The sequence below is a fragment of the Trichoplusia ni genome, chromosome 7 (assembly GCF_003590095.1).
Source record: "Trichoplusia ni isolate ovarian cell line Hi5 chromosome 7, tn1, whole genome shotgun sequence".
NCBI classification, from domain to species: Eukaryota; Metazoa; Arthropoda; class Insecta; order Lepidoptera; family Noctuidae; genus Trichoplusia; species Trichoplusia ni.
In genome coordinates, this window is record NC_039484.1 from 13,705,786 (window position 1) to 13,725,959 (window position 20,174).

The 20,174-nt window shown below is 37.1% G+C and overlaps 1 protein-coding gene across 2 annotated transcripts in view; it reads left to right on the forward strand.

Annotated features, from left to right (window-relative positions):
• The window catches only part of LOC113496011 (neurocalcin homolog), a 78,797-nt gene extending 67,689 nt beyond the window's left edge, over positions 1-11,108 (forward strand). Inside the window, exons 1-5 of one of the 2 annotated variants that reach the window (XM_026875060.1) lie at positions 1,890-1,974; positions 2,106-2,256; positions 2,512-2,630; positions 2,757-2,945; positions 3,992-11,108. In XM_026875060.1, the coding sequence (XP_026730861.1) occupies positions 2,187-2,256; positions 2,512-2,630; positions 2,757-2,945; positions 3,992-4,186 (573 nt within the window). In that variant the 5' untranslated portion in view covers positions 1,890-1,974; positions 2,106-2,186 and the 3' untranslated portion in view covers positions 4,187-11,108. Of the gene's footprint in view, positions 1-1,889; positions 1,975-2,105; positions 2,257-2,511; positions 2,631-2,756; positions 2,946-3,991 lie in introns of those variants that run through there. The other variant, XM_026875059.1, reaches the window with a different exon arrangement.
• The last annotated feature ends 9,066 nt before the right edge of the window (positions 11,109-20,174 follow it).

The following is a 20,174-nucleotide window of genomic DNA, read 5'->3' on the forward strand; positions in this document are numbered from 1 at the left end:
ACCTTTCAGATACCTACTGTGTGGACCCCGCTTTACTTCTTGAAGTCTGAGTAAAGGTTTTTTAAAGTATTTACAGTTCGTAGTAGTCATGTTCACGAATAACATTCAGAATAACGAGGTTTATTGTGCGTGTGACGTCCCTCGAGGCGCAAGTATTCAACTCCACTAGGCACTTGTAATAGATAAAACTATCCACATTGTGTCCCATTATATCTGTTGTATTTCTAAGAATACATATTTTTAATGAATTCACATTTTGCCTATTCATGTATAATATACAAATTACAAAACTAATAGTTCATAGTTATTTGTCTCATTATAAATGTGTGTATGACAACATAGTCAATTTATCTAATATCAAAATCATGTACTCTAAGCTTACTGGCAGGTATGTCTTGCTTAAGTTTTGTTGCGAAATGTAGTGGAATAGATAATAATTAAAGCTTTTCAATAAAGTCATTAAACATAATGTTTCCTACTTAATCACACCAGTTTTTAGTTCATTTATGTTTAATTTGTATGGACAGTGATTAAAAGAACTCACGTTCTTATAAATGTCAAAAAGACAGTTTTGATATCAGACCACACCACTGCTTCCCACTCCTTACCTGATCTATCAGTAACCCAAAGCAATTCTCAATAACAATCACTATCCATATCGCATTCTGCTTCCTACACAAAGACAGCGCCCAGCTGTTGTTTCCAACAACGCGCGTCTGCGCATGCGTAAATATACATTTAGGTATATTTACAACTAGGTACCAACATAACGCTTTATCGATTGCATGATATATAACTATAGAGATACAAATACACATCAGGTCAATACGTATAAACGTACAGTCAGCAACGTAATTAAGTAACCACAATCAGATCTCCCAATCACCACGCCCTATACTGTCAGCTCCACGCGGGGCTGTTGTCACTGTGGGAGCAAGATGGCGCGATATACATCTAGAGCGGTGTCCCTTTTCCACAGCGATTACACCTACTACCTGTTTTACGAGCTCATGGTACAGGAGCTGCTTACAATCAAATACAGGATACGGTGTATGTCAATAATACCAATATCAACAAAAAATATAATGTTAAAGTAAAATAATAATAATGCTAAAAAAAACTTCTGCAACATTATTTTGGAAAATTTTACAATGAGCATAAAATTTTGTTGCTGACTGTACATTTAAAAATAATAGTGGTGATGGCTGATCAATACAGCTACGCCGGGTTCCCGGAACTGGCGCAGACGCGCTGCGTGCGTCGCTGCGTCCGATTATCACACATGAGAAATGCAATTATCTACCACAATGCTACACGGGTACCTGAACGTCAGTATTGATCATTGAATTACATGTAGCCACGCCTACCCTCCCATTTGCCCCCTGCATTCCCTGCACATATTAACCAATCGCCTTTACTCACAGACCCCCCTCCCCTCCCTCCTCCTTTATCGACTGCCCCCTACATGTTAATAATATATAGCTGTAAACAGTTCCCAGAATTTCTGCTTAATACTCCTCGGACCTAAATGGAATGCTTTCCTAGAATCGTAGGCGTTCCTATTAAGCCCATTAAGCCTAGCCACTCTTTCCTCATTCCTAGTAAACTAGTACATGATTTTGACTTTACTTATACTATGATGTCGTGTGCACTTACCATTTATTTTATTTATCTCTTCACTTTATTCACTTTTTTAATAATAGCGTCGTACCGAAGACTAAATAAGGTATTTACTTATTACTCCATAGGCTTTGTTTATAAACGTTAATTATTTTTCTAAAGCAAATATCTGTGTTACAATAAATTGGTAATACTATTTAATCTTATTTAACGTTTATAAATAAAGCAACTAGTACTAGATTAGTGGACACCAGTTTAAATTTTATTTCTTAAATATCAAACAATGAACTAAGGTAGAATTGTTCATATTAATACACTCAAAGGTAGTTTTCGTAAAGCCGAAATTGACTAATGGTAAGCCGACGCAAGATTCAACCAAAGAGTTTGTATCTTGTGGTTTAAGAAAGTATTTCATGGGATCGAAAACAATTTATTTCTAATGATTTGCCTTTTCAGCATTTACTTTATTCTATTTTATGTTTTAGGGCACAATATTTGACTAACTAAAAGCAAGCAGGTTGTGTAATATTTTAACGTCCTTTCCAAGATATAAGCAAACAACAAAAATGGGTAAACAAAATAGCAAACTAAAGCCAGAGGTCCTAGAGGATCTGAAGCAGAACACTGAGTTCTCAGGTATCAGAATATGAGTAATAATAATAATATGTTTTGTATTTCATGTGTTCTTAGAACTAAATGTAGCTTAAGAATAAAACTTTTTATTATTCATTGACCACAGTTAACGTGCTTCCCAAAACTAATTAAGACTCTTCTTCTTGAGATCTTTAAAAATTAGTTTTTACCTGTAAACAATATCGATCATTTTTTAAATTTCAATTTGTAGATGACTTCTTAACCCTACCTAATACATATTTTAAACTAAAATTCCAGACGCTGAAATACAAGAATGGTACAAAGGTTTTCTAAAAGATTGTCCCAGTGGACATTTGTCTGTAGAAGAATTTAAGAAAATATACGGCAACTTTTTTCCGTATGGCGACGCGAGTAAGGTAATGTTTATACGATTTTATGAAAAATGTATATTTTTAATGATACTATTGTTTCTATAAGGGATATTATCAGTTGAGTGAGGTGAGCATAAAATGAAAAGTTCATGTTCGTACAATGGTCCACAGTTTGCGGAGCATGTGTTCCGGACGTTCGATGCGAACGGCGACGGCACGATAGACTTCCGGGAGTTCCTGTGCGCGCTCAGTGTGACGTCACGCGGGAAACTCGAGCAAAAACTCAAATGGGCGTTCTCCATGTACGACCTCGACGGCAACGGGTACATCTCACGGCAGGAGATGCTCGAAATAGTCACTGTAAGTAACCTTTTTATTCTAGCGTCTCCCGAAACAGGCGTCATCAGGTTTTTACTTGAAATCTAGTTACAGTATTATACAAAATAAGCAAAACATATAAGCTTTTGACGAAGTATTGAAAGAAAAATATTCTATGTTCAAATATATACCTATGTCATATTCCTTTGGAATATTTTTTAATTAACTAATCAGTATCACGAGTAAACCTACAAACAACTTATCAGGCAAACTCTACTAATTACGTTTCCCTTTTACAAACGAACCTCAAAGCGAAGCTCAGTCAAAGAAATCTCCGTACGATGCAGAATTTTCATAATTAGTTCATTAAAATATAGAAGCGCGCTCATACGCTGATAATGTTTGTGTTTCAAACTAATTGGACCGGACTGCGGGCCATTACTCGGAAATTGAAAGCTATTGAATATACTCAGAGTCAGTACTTGGTAACACAAACAACTCTTGCTAATATAAAATAAACGAATGCACACGCTAACGATTTCCAATATTTCCTTCCACTGAGCAAATACGTTGGCGCTTATTAAATGAACTGAGAAACGTTACTTAGCATAATGGAGAGCAAAGTAAAAGAGTTACTCGTTAGAAGTTGAAGCGAGAAAATAAAGTTGTAAAGTGCTCTTTACAAAAGTGTAAGAAGATAAAATGTTAGTTGCCGGTAACTTGGAAAGAGTCTTCAATAAATTCTCGCTTGTTAGTATCTTATAAGTTTTTGCAGCATTAAAGGTATTTTATCGGAGAATTTTTATTACTTTAAGTTTTTTCTGTCCTGTTTGTTATGTTTGTGGTTTCTTAAATGAAAATGTCCTTATGTAAAAAAGGAGTCCGAAGTTTGGGTCTACTTTTGAAATTGGTCTGGCATTATTTCATACTTTTAATTTTATGATGTAAAATATAGTTTAGTCTAGATTAGTCAAAACTTTTTTTCTCTCAATGCAAACAGGTATCCTTGTGTGGTAAGCAATTTCATTATAGAGTAAGAATAGTGTATGTGTCCCATTTTTACTTAAAGTTTGATTTAATGATTTCAGGCCATTTACAAAATGGTGGGTTCAGTGATGAAGATGCCCGAGGACGAGTCGACGCCAGAGAAGCGAACCGACAAAATATTCCGACAGATGGACCGAAACAAAGACGGCAAGCTCTCGCTCGAGGAGTTCATAGAGGGCGCCAAGAGCGACCCCTCCATCGTGCGGCTGCTGCAGTGCGACCCGCAGTCACAGTGATACACTCAATATTAAACCTTTCAGTCTATCCACACTTATATAAAACTGTTGTAAAATATCACCCTTATTACAATGCTTGTAAGAGCTAGTGCGCGTCGTAAAGCGTTCGGTACACATTAATCCAGTTTGTTGTCCTGTTGCTTGGCTGTTTTGCTGCAAGCTCGCCGTTCATTACTATAAAGTATCCCAGTGATTGAAATATTTATACTATTAGGAACAGTTTTCTTCTTGTACCGATGTTCTTCAATATTTAACCAATTGACGAACCGATCGTAGTTAGGGGATCGGCAATTCAAACTGCTACGTTTTTCTAAGAACCGTAACCAGGTTGTGAGGAAACATGTTGATATTGACTTAAATTTTCATAATGTAACGTACAATCGATTGTGAATATTATAATGATAACTTGGAACACCATTTAGCCTAGTACAAATTTACAATCAATACATAGTTCAAAATATTTTAATTGTAATTCAAGTTTAGAAACTTAATAATAAAATACGTATATTTGAAGAAAACTAAACAACGGAAGCAGCAATAATTCCAAAGAAAGTAGCGTAATTACGGTAAGGTAGATATATGAAAAATATTACATGAATATTTTGAATAACGATTTAGATAAACGAAATTACAAAATTTTGTCGTCTACATCATCTTGTCTGTACTAATAAGATTACCAACAAAAGACAAAAAAACATAGTAGATAGGTATAAAAGACATTATTAGAAAGTTCGTTGACCTTAATAAATTCAACTTATCGAAAGTTTAAACTTTAATGTAACAACCAAACAGCAGGACAAAGTTGTGCGACTGTAATGTGTATAGTGTTCAAAGATTTTTCCCATTAATACTAGTTAGGTTAATACACGTTCTCTACCCACAAATGTTTGCGGCTTGTCTTATAAGCGGGCTTGTGAGGCGCTCTCGACGGTCACATGTGGTATATAGTGTGTTCGTAATTATATACGAAGTTACCGATGTGGCCACGAAAGCTAGCGTTCTTTCTTATGTATTAAAATGTTAAACAATACGGTTGTAAGATATTTAATAATGTAATTAATGTAAAGTACATGTATCCTTCTTCAATCTTCAACCACGAATTATGGTTTACTGCTTTCGGTATGAGTACTTAATTTCCTGAAAGTCAAATGTAATAAGGATCGCCTGCTGTAGCAGGTATCCGCTGCGTTAAGTTTTACCTCCTTTGCATTTACAGTTTTGTTCTTCCAAACAGAATGCTCTTCCACTCTCATAGTACCTTAATAGAATTAGTAAATGTTGCTGTCACAGAACCAATCAGATGATTCTCTCAAGTAGTGTAATGCAGACTTTACAAATATAAAGCTGCATTGAAAGCGTACCCCGACCTCACTGGCTCGCTTATATTGCGTCAAAATTTTATCCAAGTATCTCCCTATATTATCGAAAAAATAATTTATTATATCTACAAATATTGAATGTTCCAACAATAATTACGTGGGTGTTATATGAGATTTTAGGAGTTTGTAGATCTTAATGAATCAATTTAACTATTATGCAGTTATTGATCTTATATTCGAAATTATAAGTATGTCTTTCAATACATCTGATAAATGTTATAATCTATAGTCTTATTCAACAGACAAGCTAACGCCGTAGTTGAAATACGCTGTAGTAAATTTACATGTTTCTTTGAAATAAGTGACGATATTTCGTCATAATTGTTAAATAAATGGGAAAGTAACTTCGTACGCACAGTGCCTTTAAAGGAATACACTTAAACCCATAGACATTGATTAAACGATCTTTAAGGAACGTGTTAACAAGGATTGTTAAAAGTATTTGAACTATATGCATATAGTAGAACAAGTCTTTTTAAGTATATTACAAACAGACGCCGCTTTTTACCGACTATGCTTTTTGGCAGTAGATGGCGTTGTAAGTCGCCTGGTGCCGGGCACTGTGCGTTCGCCGTTGCGACGCATATGGGTCGGAAATAAATAGAAGGTTGTACCGCTGTCTTCTCACTGCTAGCGATTATGATAAACACTACTCATGGTTCGTTACTGGTGCGGTAAATGGGTAAAGTCAGTTGCTGATCTGAGAAAATATATCGACGTGTAACACCACTCACCTCACACTGGTATCATGAGTCATTGGTCAGTGTGATCTGCATGATGCTTTATTGAACACGTAAAACCAAGTAATCTCGAAGCTTTAAATCGTACATTTGCTGCGTATATTTTCTCACATTTGTACCTGTTTGTGCAGTTACATTGCATGCCTTAATATATTCTAAATCTAAAACTCTCTTCTTCGTATTTTACAACCGTGCTAGCATTGAAAAGACAGCATATATTTTATAGCACAATTTAGGAAGACATTTACGCAACAAACGACACATACAAATATGATTATATACAGTTATTATTAATTTATATTGTAATGAATATTCATGCTGATCTATTCGCGTAGCTGATATTATTAAGGTTTAGTTTTAATGAATGAGAAAAGAATCATAATGATAGTCCCGAGTCAGCCTAAGTATTATTATTCAATTATTTTGTTGTAAAATGATTTGTATGAATTTTTAATATGGTTAGTCTAAAATGTAATAATTGACAGTTAGTAATGAAATGTTGAGTTTATACATATTGCGGTACCTGAGAATAATTTTGATCCACATTTTGGGCTGCAAGGCGACCGCAGAGAGACCACACGTCCATTTCAGTCAAACTAATTGAGATTAACCGCGTGTTTCATAATTACTAGGAAAATAATAGTAAACCACAATAATATTATGTTAACGTCATAGTATATCAATGTTATATTTATAAACAAGTAGAATATATGTCAGCAAAGCAAGCAAGACTGCAAGAATCTATATTATAATTATGTAATAGAAGTTAGTGAGCCCGTCCCCCAAGCGCGTGATCGTGAGGTCTCCCTGCGCGAGCCCAGCCGAGCACTCGGTGACGCTTCGACTGATGTCATTCGTTCGTTGGTCTGCACACAGATGGCACCAGGGTACCGCACTGCGCCGCTGCGATCCCGCCTTTATGTTAAATGTTGTATTAATGTAGTAGTAAACGTGATGATTGTGTATAGACTTCTCTAAAGCAATATAATAGACTGAATTTAAAAAGTAGACACTTACTATGTGCAACTTTGTTTTTTTGGCACATGCTTGTAAAGCAACCCCTTTGTGATAGCCATGCCCAGCGGCGCTGTTACTGCCGAAGCGTGTACATATTATAATATATATTCTTACTGATCACGAAATCCCGTCTTCCAGACAGACTACACTATCTTAGTCGTGTAACATATTAGTCGCAGCGGTGCAGTGTCTCGGCCAGGTCGGTGCCCACATTCAAAACATTATTGGTATATACACACTTAATTGGTAGTTATTGACACTTTACGATTATAATAAGATACATATTGTACTACATTTTGATATTTATTTAAAGTATTTATTACTACATCACAAGTATTTATTGCAGTTAAACAAATATTGAATAGATTAGTGCTTGTTCTTTGTCCTTACATAATGTTACTTAATGATCTTTTGAATTGTACACAATTTTGTTATAATGTGTGTGAAGGTGTTATAACAGTAACCGTCGCCCGCCGGCTCGCACGCTGACAGTGCGGGCTAGGGCTCGCCGATGGTTGCGCGTTATAAGCGGTCACACGTCTAGATGTTAGAGACACAATACACTAGGTATAATTTTTTTGTTTTGTATCGCCAAGTTTACACTAACGCAATTGTTGTGGCATATATTTGTTTTCACTCAGCTTTTTGACTAACACTAATATTTAAAGCACGCTTTAATTTTTTATTTATTAGCTTCAAATGAATGTATTATGGATGAATTCTCATTTTATATATATATTATACAATGCGAGTTTAATTGACAGACATTTTTATTTTGCTTCTTTAGCTAGCTAGTTCATTGGACGGAATATTGAATCAAATGCACAATTATTTTATTTTTTCGCACAACCATAATAATGTTACGTATCAAAGTTTATTAACAATAGTGTATGGAATTGATGGTATATTGAAACCTTGTTGAATGTTCGAGTTGTCGTACTTATACATATATTCACCAATTCGCCAGTGCTTATGATAGACACCAGATAGTAAATAGTATTTATCGTTGAGCAATATACATAGAGAATTATATTTTACTAGGAGAATATAATAACGTTGCGGCTTCGCACACACACACACACACACACACAGATCTACAAATACAGTATCTACATAACTATATCCGAAAGTCTTCTTTAAATATACAGTAACTGATGTCTGATATTATACAACATATATTATGATATTCAATACTTTATTACTTTTCACTAAGTTTACATATCTGTTACGATAGCGGCTGACCTTAGCGTTGGCGTTACGGAAAAACGATGTTCAATTAAGTGACTTAGAATAAATATCGAAACAAATATTACAAACAACAGGAAATATATAAAAATAAACAGAAAAACAATATTTTAATATATCATTTTTTGATTATGTACAGATTTTTAGGTGTGGTCGAATTTTATATCTGTGTCATTTTTGGTATAAGATGTTTAATTCTAAATGAATGGATCATCATCCTGAGTGACGCCTTTTATTCTAAGTGTTTAAAAGTGGAATTAACGTGTATTTTGAATTAGAATTAGAACATAGATGTTTATCAGAGTTATTTATAATATTCCTTACTTCTCTATACAGATGACACCAATTTCTATGCATTTTTCTCGATTGTTCTAAATATTTCCTGACTGTGCAGTTGATTCTATAATCAGTTTCAAATATAATTATTATTATGTTCAGTCTGAAATTGCTTTAACATTGATCGTGAGGTGATTTGCTATACATATACGATAGCCCGGCGTACTCTTTCGTGGATTTCTCAGATTGTAAAATTCTGAATTAGTTCTCTATAAAAAAAATTGTTGTGCTGTGTGCAACGTTGTCCAGAATGGCATCGACGCTTACGCCTCCTTCGTTTGGAACGGCAACGTCGCCCGCCCCCTCCCAGTGTGCTTCCAAGACCAATCCCAGCCGTAAAGAGCGCAATCGTCACATGTTCCGTAGTATTTTATACATTTAGCTTAGAGCTTTAGATTCATTCAATTGTGTAAGTATAAAACGTACGTTATGTGAGCGAATCACCTGATATAAATAAGCTTAGATAGATAGGTTATATACCCAATATTAGATAGGGTTCTGTTATAAACGCTATATGCCCCGCGTCCTAGTCATTTTAGATTTTTTCTGGATACAACAGACGATTATTTTACTGTCTTCCAGTATTTTAAGCAGTAGACTGAACTACGAAGAGTAGTTAACTGTCAATGATAAAATAAAAGTACCTTAAAGTTGAGGTTTGGTCCCTGGTAGTGAACCTAGATGATTTCAGCACCGCTCTAGTTCAAGGCTAGCATTAAATCGGTGCTAATTTTTACAAACATTGCGATCTAGTATGCTTTGAACTTTAGTTGATTTGGCGGCGCATATTAGCGGTATTTATGTATTATAAAGGTACAGTTTCTCCCTAACATCTATTTAACCACGATTTTGCTCTTCTCACGTATGCTTGTACGCCTCTTTGGGTTAACCACTTGAATATAATATCACTTGTAATCTATGGTGCATAAAATGTCCTCTGAGATTAAAGGATTGTTATGATATAAGCTGTGTAGTGATAGTTTAGGTGTGAGATGTACTCAAATCGCAAGAGACGAGACTTGGTCTGTAAAGGTTGAAGGATAAAGCGTAACGACATTCTCTTTTAATATCTTACACAAAATTTACATCACAAAACGTAAACGTCACATAGCGGAGGGCTAAGAGAACTGGGAATGTAGAACAGCAATCTCAAAGTTACCGAACGGACGGTACTTAGCTACGTTACCATATTTTTCTGAACCTCGCACCAAACTAAAGCTACAGGTATAAATATTTTACTTTTTGTAAGTACCAATAACTAATGTTTTAGCGTATAAAGTTATTATTTAATATCTACGTAAACTTGTATCTTAGCGACTATAAATTATCTTAACCCAGGGTGCTATATTGACTCGAGAAGAGTGCTATGGGCGCCGGCGTTTGATTGTAATAAGTCCACCTCTTAAATACATTTAAATTAGATGTTAAAATTATCAACTCATGTTATAAACGCCTTAGTAGTGGCGTGTTGCTCGTTGCTGTAGCTGCGAGCGCGTGATACGAGTCGTTTGACATGCGCAGTGGTCACCGCTTGCATGCGGCGCGCAGGCGCAGTCATGACAAGGCGATAACTTCGATTGCCCCACAGATGTTAGTAGACTTGAAACTAAACTGGCACTTTAGCAATAGAGGCGAGCCTATGCGCGGCACTTTCGTGCTAAGTTCTCGAAGTGCTTTAAGGACCAAAATTGTACAAGATTGGTAGTACCTAAGTTGTAACGAAGAGTACTTAGAAAATTGGACTTACTCCAATATCCGATAAGTACGTGTATAATCAGTGGCTACCTACTTAAACGTTGTGATTACATATCAAACCGATTGAAACTGGCAATATGTTCTGAGTACGCGAACATATTCACACGTACACATGTCGGCTTGTATATCTGTTATTTCTTGTCAGGTATGTGAACAGTATCTAAGATAAACACATCTTTGATTCACTAATAGCACCCTGCTCTTTGAAAATTGTACCATAATGGAACTTATTGTTGAGTATAATGTCAACTTTAACTAGGAATATTTGGCTCCAACGTTGCTTACCTATATACTTACTTAAACGAATACATTTTATCTTGGCAATTTATTGTTCTGCGTAGTCAATTTGTGATTCCTAACATCATTTCCTTTCAAGTTGACCTTCTAGTTCTGATAATCTGTTTTAGATTAAAATTATTATATCTATTTATTAAATCTTTCTCCTCTCAAGTGACGTTTCATTTTCTACCCTTTGTCCTTTTATTCTTCGCTTTAACGATTAATACTAGATATCTTATAATCTATATAAAAATTGTACCTATAATAACATTATTGTAATCTGTTTGGTGTTCAAATAAAGTAACAATTAAAAATTGATTTCATTTTCTTAAACTAATCCATCTATTTTTATTATATTAACAGCTAAGTTATTTAGTGTATTCTGTAACATCTATGACACGTAAAACTAATTTTAACAAGCTACTAGGTACCTAATTGAGTCTTTGGCTATCAGCTGCAGTGGGAAAGCATAACCAAATATACTATACCTACCTAATAAAACATGTAGATGAAAAAACTAGAGGCTAAACTGAAGTTAGAAATGGAAAGTAGCTTGCTGAATTTGTGGGTCATTTGGATAAATTGGTATGTCTAATAGAATATAAATTTATTACACCACCCACTACACCGAATAGCACGCCGTGTCGCTTCTAAAACTAAACGTAAAGAGAGTTAAGATCAATCCCAATTGAAAAAGAAGCGCAAGGCCAGAGTCCGTGCAAGGCGCCGCAAGTCGCTAGAAATACTCCTGCGTCTCTTTAAATTACTGAACTTTTACTCATTCAGATAAGATTCAAAATATTATTGTGTGTAACGTAAAGATGCTGCCTGCCGTTTTGGATGTGAAGTGAGTCTGAGCGGTAATGGTAGGCCTCAAAATCAGTCATGACACGAGTATTTTTTTCGTCTGAAGTCATTTTCACTTCATTTTCAGCTAGTTATAAGTTTCAGGTGAAAGATGAAGGCGACTCCTCTAGCATTTTAAAAATGAATTGACATTTTGCAAGAGAATTATATGCAATTGCCACAAAAAAAACTGACGTTGGTGAGCTCTTGGTGAGTAGAAAAAGATTTTTGGGAATCTGTGATAAACAAAAAAACAGTAGGTACATAGTGTAAGAATTACCTATCTACGTCAACTTTAAAGTCGCAGCAAGAAATCAACAAACGATTTGGCAAAAGAACTGCGAAAAAAAATAAGTTTAGGGACTATCTGTATGAGAGCAAATTTCGAACCACTTGACACATTTAGCGCAGTGGCTGAGTACCTACTTAATTGACTGCCCGCTGTGGGGGACGCAGATTCAATCTTTATTAACGGGTCAAATATTTGCGCATCAGTCAGATTGATGAATAACACATTACTGCCTATAGCAATTATTTGTATGAATAAAGTTATTTATAGTTTAATACCTAAAGTCAAAATGGAGGCAAGGTTCGTTAGCCTTCCACCGTTGAAGTGTGACATTGAACTGTATTCTATAAATACAATAATATTACCTACTAAAGATGGTGTTACACTAGACATAAAGATAGACATGGTGCGATACTTTTTTGATGAATAAGCAAAAAATAGACTGTTGACTGTTTCGGCAATGAAAGTCAATGACCAAAATAAGATTCACGATCGCCGAAATTGATTAAACAATAGATAATTTTGCAATGTAGAAATGCCCCAAGCAGCATCATCTGTACCCACCACTCGAACGTCGAGTTTCCGAATGTCGTTCACCGATCCTTTCGCAGTGTCCACGACGCACCTCGTGTGGTTTCTACAGGCTCCTCTGATGTATTATTTTAAGCTCAACGATCGGAATACCTTCGGTCTATGTGACCAGCCCATGTCAAACTGCTGCGTTTAATGATCGTGACCACAGCTATAACTTTACTTTTTGACTGAAAAGCTCGTTGCGCTTTCAATCTAACTAAAAATATAATCTCAAAATCATGTCTCTATGCATGAAAATAATTATATTTTTATTGGAAAAAATTTAGTTGCAAAGTTTCGCTGTCCGTTTTTTATTCGTTCAATGGTTTACTCGTTTCCCTTTCGACCCTAAATTCTTATTAAGGTTGGTGCACCATACATCGCAGTATATTTTAAACGATCAGCCATTGCATGACATACGGTATAAAGAAAAATAAATGTAGTTGCCTTGTTCATGTTTGAATGGCGCCAATCAAACAAACCCAAATGAGTAGGATTGAAAATGATTGATTCGTTCCTAATCTCATGCTAACATTATCTCATAAAGATTTTTTTATCATGCTCCATTTATTTTCCTTTAAAAAAAAAAAAAAAAAAATTATGTCGTAACTAAAAGGATTCTCTTGATGTACGTACTTGAGGACCTACATACATCAGTGATTCACAAGTATAGGTAGAGTAGATATTAACATACAAATGTACCAAACTAGGGATAGTTAAAGCTCTGACCATTCCGTGGGAAAGCAATATGGGGCCGAATTTAATACCCGAAAGTTACCGTCATCAATATTCACTTAAGTAATCTAGCTCGGAGATAAGAAAATCACTTGGAACACATTTGCGCACCATCCACTCATGAGGTACCTACCCTAGGGCACGCCGCTTGACCGCTGTTCTACTTCGTCGTAGCAGAGTGAATATGGGTCTTCTCGGAACTAAGGATTAGGGATCATAAATTGGTTTTAATAAGTATTACTATCAAGAAGGACACTTAGGCCATACCTAAACCAAATAACACTCGAATATAGTAAATGTTAGCAACGAGGACCCACATCAACGTTATCTCTAAAGACACCTAGGCATAGTTAGCAACTAACATGCTAGCCTAATGAAACAATTACAAACTCAACAACTGACGTCCGCTCCAATTAAATCAGCTTAAAGCAAATAAAATTACACGCCAAATTGATTTAAAGCTCAGTAGGCACATATCTGAATATAATTTGTATAGGTAAGCTCCAAATTGCGTATTTAAATAAGTACCTATCTATACAGGAACACGTATGAACGAGTTTATAGAGGTTGGCAGCAGAGTTAGTTCGCTCTCTGTATGGTGTGTACTATGCGTGAGGGGGGGCGGGTGGCCGGCCGGGGCCGCGAGGGCGGTGGGGCGGCGGGTGGCGTTCAGGACGCGCCTAAGGGGCCTCGTCCAGAGAAAGTAAAATATCCTGGTATGGGGGAGGCTAGTATTGTCAAGCCAATGTATAACTATAGCTTTAAACTATATATTGGGGGTCCATACTATAGCCTGTGGAGTACTTATTTACATACGTATATAAGTTTATCTATTATGCAGACATAGGAAATGGAACAGGTTGGGAAAGGGACGTTGCGAAATTTGCTTACATCTATTGGACGTAAAATCGTCCTAGTTTGTAATATTGATTCGAGTTCTCATTGCTGGATGGTCACGTTTGGTATTGTTTAAACTGTTTTGTTTATGGCCTTGTGAAGCACTTCCTTCAGGTCATTGCTAGATTTTCTTGAATGTCGATGAACTCTTTTAAACTTTGCTCCTCTTGATTTGAATTAGGTTTTGTACAGGATTGAGATGAGAGAGTAACTTGAGATGTAACATTTTATTCAGTTGCTTCTACATAAAGTGCTTGTCACATTGAGAAAAACAAGACTAGGTCTGGGGTTGCAATTATCATGTTAACTTAAACACGGTCGTGAAGAAAACTTAAGCAAAAAAAGATTATGGGGAATTCACTCACACAAGCAAGAAATAGTGCTTAGCACTAACGCTAATTAAAAACATACACAATCTACATACATTCAGTCATGAAAGTTTAAGGGAAACTCGTTTCTCTTACTGGAAAATGCCTTTGTTTCTGTTTCAGGTTTAGTAAAAGCGAGAACTTTTTATCATAACACACTACAAAACGTGTCTTATTTCAAGACGTTAACGTCCATTTTCAATTGAAACGTTTCGAAATTCTGAGCTGCGTTTAGACAGTGATACCTTCAATACCTTGTGACACAATTTCGTGTTTCCGTACTGAGATACTTTGTCCATCACTTCTTTTGCTAAACAGATATTAAGGCTAACTGGATTCTTCTGAACGACGTGTAGTACTTGAAACTGTTACTAATACTGCTACCTGTCTGAACTTTTTTATTCTAGATCAATGAGTAGGTTACCTTATAAACAGACTCTAAGACTTGTTAATTTTTAAGCTGCATAATGAAGACGGCCAAGTGTGAGTCAGACCCGTGAAACAACAAATTGATTACCTTACTCGCCTTGCTTAGCTCGATTTTCATTTTTATAATTTCTTGTTATAAGTAGCTGCCACATAATTACATATTCTGTGAGAATTACGATCTGGCTATCAGGGTTCTTGAGATACAACATGCTTTCAGTAGGTCAGACAGACTGACAGCGAAGCGTTAGTAATAAGTTACGTTTCTACCCATTGCTTGCGGAACCCTAAAAATGGCGCGTAACGCGCGTTACTCGTTGTCTCTTAAATCTTTTGGTTAGCAAAAGGGTCCGATGTCGTAATTATTATTGCCTGCGCCGTCAACGACCGGTCATGGTAACTTGCAATTGCGTTGTTTACATTCGTATGAGACCCTTAGCACGAATAATTTTACATTCGCTGTACTTATAGGTACCTGGAAAAATACATCGGAATAAATGAAAGAGTTGAGATAAATTCAGTTAGCCAATATTTCTGTTTCTATTTTTGGAATTATAATTCCTTAAAACCGTTTACCTTTTTAAATAATTCTGTTTTCATTAAAGAAGATTTTTGTTATTTGCAGTTCAAAGACTTAAAAAAAAAGATCATTTAACTACCGAAATCGAATCTTCGCCCCTGAACATCGCAAGCTGAACGTTGCAATCTAGTACTTTCACGGGAAATTTAAGTATGGAAATCTCTTGAAAATCTAGCCAATATAAAATATAGGGTGTTGAACCGTCGGTTAAACGAGGTGATTGTTTATCTGATTCTGAACCCAAAACAATAAAAAGGGTACCTTAATAGAGCCTCTCAACCTTGACCGATAGACTCGAGTGTTGGGCAAGGTTAAATAATATTATCCTTATTTAAATTACAGTAACAAACAGTACTACATACGTAAACATTATATTTGTTATGAGGACTTTCATAAAAAAATCCTTACCTCTTCTTATAATACAAAGCGTTGACAATGATTGAAATTCTAAATGATTAAAATATCTACTCTAGAATACGATATATATTCTTTAAGATTTTAGTCATACCTAGCCGACCTAGCAAGTACTTACGTAGCACTACGCAACTTTGCTACGAAGTTACTACGCGTTGCGAGGGTATTGTAACATTAGCTGTATTTTAATAGCTACAAGACGGATAAGCTACAGCCGCCGATTTGGTTTGTACATATTTAAAAAATAAGAAATAACTAATATTCTTTATTTCAATACGAAGGCGTGAAGGCGGAATTTTAATGGAGGCACACTTACATATACTTTCTACGTCAAAGGTATGTTATGTAAATGACCAAAACCATGTGTCAAAATGAGGTAATTATTACAATATATATTATAGAAACTAAGTATTTTTAACTTCTGTTTACATTGCTGAAACTGATGATGCCTTGATTTTTAACTTCAAAGAGTTAAATTTCAAGACTTCCTCCAAACCCAGTTACATAATATTATAACTATATGTAAATCTCCTTCGTAGTAGCTAAAGCCTCTCTCTGTCCAATTATGACGCAAGGATCTGCAAACAAAGGCCTAAGTCTAATGTGAAGTGATGGAAAATTTAATTAAGTTCGATCGAGATGTTGATATGCGAGGAAGCACTCATCTGAGAACGGCCACGAGGGGGGCGTCCGAGTAGCGCATGTAAATGCGAGCAACGCACCGAAGCCACGGGCCGGAACCTACAGCCGCAGTAGCCTACATCGGGAGGAATGGAAAATATATATCAAGCCGAGCGAAAAGTCCACTACACACCCCGAGGGTGGCGGGGCCCGAACGTGCGTTCGATTCAAACGAGCCGTGGCCGCCCCCGCACTGCCGAGCTCAATTTTATCATCGGAGCAGCGCGGCGCGGCCGGTGCAGGGCGCGCGCTGCCCGCGTGCTGGACATCTGCTGGTCACGGCACGCACCGCCCGCGGCACAGGTACTGCTGCCACCTTAGTATTGCGAAATACAATTTTCAGATGTAATTTCAGATTTTTTCCTTTAGCCTCGAGAAACTCTCGAGGAAAATAAATATGCTTAAACCCGACCCTGCGCCGGGAAAAGAGGAAAAAATATTAAAAATTAAGAAAATATTTGTTTTACAGTTATGTAAACATCTCTAATTACGACCTGTTCAAATTATTATTTTTTCTTTGCAGCGTGCGCGGGGCGGCGCTCTAATTAACATCTATTACAGGTATTTCGGGAACAGAGGAGTATCATTTGGCGAGGGCGCTGAGTACACTCAATTAAACGAGGCCGGCGCCCTCGCCTCCGCGGCCGGCCTCGGAGCCGAGCTCGAGCCAACACTGCTCTCGTCATGCATATCTTTCACTATGTTTAATAACGTCTTCTAGTCGATTCTCTAGATATGGGTTAGCATGAATGATTTGGGTGCGTTTGGGCTGTTGAGTGTCATAAAGGATACTCCGTTATCAGCGTCTAGACGCGTTGTGTGGACCTGTTGCATAGCAGGCTGGAGGCTGTGCGGCGCGTGCAGCGCGTGCGGCGCGTCGCCGTGCTAGCGCCGCTCCGGTCCGGCCGCCGCGCCGGCCTCCCCGTGGTCACCCGGTCGGAACGCGCGCCGCCCGCCTCCTCCCCCGGCCACCCTCTTTAAAAGCCAGTGGCGAGCTTCAAGAGAAAGTGCCGCGTGTGTACACTCACATGCGTACAACCATCTTTGGCGAGAGCCGGCGGGCGCAGGCCGGCGGGGTGAGCCTCGGATTATGTGGAGGCGACTCCCCCGTATGCGTAAGTGCGTTCACACAAAGCCTTCCCACATACATTTGCATAGTGACATTGTACGGTAATAATGTATGTGACCACTCGGCTCGCCGCCCCACGGCGACATCTTTCAATAGATCGCCTCGCCGCTTGTTCTGGGCCTCCCGATGCCTCCCCGAGCCCCGCGCCCCGCAGCATCTCCCGTGCCGCTTTCTAATTAAAATACATCTACAATAGGTATATTATTTAAATTTTCAATACGAAGGAACTCAGTGCTTATGCTGGTGTTTTAACTTTATTAAGAGGTATGAAGTTTCATTGTTAAACAGTTAAGTACGCATAGGTACCTATTTTAAAAATGAAGGAATATTTGAAAATTAGAATGAACAACAAAACTTATTCGGAAAGAAACAAGAAAACTTTGGAACACAACACGTCAAGGCAGTATAACAACACAGATAGAATGTGTGTCCTACGACCAATTGGATCAGAAGAAATTGAATGTGTAATTTTGATTTACATATGTGACTAGGTACACATGTGCGTATGAGAGGATTTCTTGAAGTTTCGTCGATATAATGGAAGGGTGGGCGAGGGTGGCTCGGACGCTCACACGCCGCCGGCCGGAGCGTGTGTGCGTATGTCTCGGACATGCACGCTACGCAGATTTCTCTAACGATTTTCCCGGAGTGTGAAATGTAAAATAAGGGGTTAGACGAGGCTGAGCTCGGCCTCGCCCCGCGCTCCCCCCGCCCTGCCCTCCACTCGCCAAATTGATGACCAGCCACCCACAGGGCGATCTGTTCAAATTTAACACATATCGTATTTAAAAGTAAAACGGTTCGGAACCTTATCTTCCCTCATTAATATTCCCTTGCAAATTGTTAGAATGCCTACTCCGTGCCGAGTTTATTTTTTAATTTTCCACGAGTACTTGTAAGACCCGCATTCTAATAATCTCCTTAGTCACAGTTCTTTAACGTAAATTAAATAATTGCCAATGTTACTAACGGCGCTTTTATTTATTTTGGAGTAAGTAGGACGCGAAGAGAGAGACACCCTTTTTTAACTCTTTATTCGTATCCAATTAAATACTGATTATACATACATTTTTTTTGTAATCGAACATATAGTTCTAGTTTGTGTGTCGCCGCTACTATCAAACCCGGAACCCTAATGTTAAGCGCTGAGTACTCGTTAACTCTGCCATAAGCTATTAAATGTTTTTACAGCAAGGCTTCAAGGTTCCTACTCCATAGTACTTAGGGATTTACTACACAAAAGCTTTATGGTTATTAAAAATTACTTAGTTTTTTTGGAAAAAATAGATTAGTTATGGGTTAGGGGATTTTTAATTGAACGACGTTTTTAGATTTTTTTGAAATACAATCTCAAACATATAATACTACCTCAGAATATCTGTGTCTTTATACATGAATCTCTGTAGACAAAATGTTAGATAATGTGCCGCTTTGAATAACGATTTAAGTCTCATTTTTTTGACAAAAGCAAAGCAATACCTTCTTTGCTAGTAATTTCACCGGATTCTTGTCACCATTTCTTGTAGTCTTACTATGACTGCATTTGCTAATATAACATTCTTTTCAAGGAAGCTGAACCCGCTCATGAGGAAGTTCCCTATTCACAACAGTGCGACAGCTTGGCACGAAGCATACAAACTCACGATTCACGCACAGACAAGGACGGATGGATGCGTTAGACAAGGTCGGATAGAGATCGCCGCAAACGCCGCAAGCTGGCCAGGGATCATGCAAAATGATTCTGAAATCTGATATATTACACCTGTTAGTGTGAAATTAGTTATAACAAAAAGTAAGTATGCTTGATTAAACAGAAATCCAATATTATACTATATAGAACTCTACTTTAAATTAATATTTTTTAGCTTGTCTTTCATCCTGAATATTAACTGTAAGAAACAGTCACCAATATTTTAAAGAGGTTTAATATTATCTAATGATAGAAATAGTTCGTTTTATTAGCAAACTATATCGTTTCCAATTCTTAATCGCGGCCAGCTTTGGTACAGAGCTACAAACCGGTTGTGTCGCAGCCACCCCCGCGTCTAACTGTATTTATCGTTTTTTACCACACCCGCTACATTCCTATGCACCCCTATCATCCCCTACAATGCGTGCACCGCTTTCGGAAATCCAAGTTTTTTATTCAATCTTACATCACCCCATATTAAAGTTTGATTCAAATGCAATGTGAACGTGATTTTTGAAAATTAAAGTAACACATGTTGCGTATGAGTACATTTTTCTATCTAACTCCTAATTCTGAACGGTCTCATAATTTTTTTAACTAAATATATGT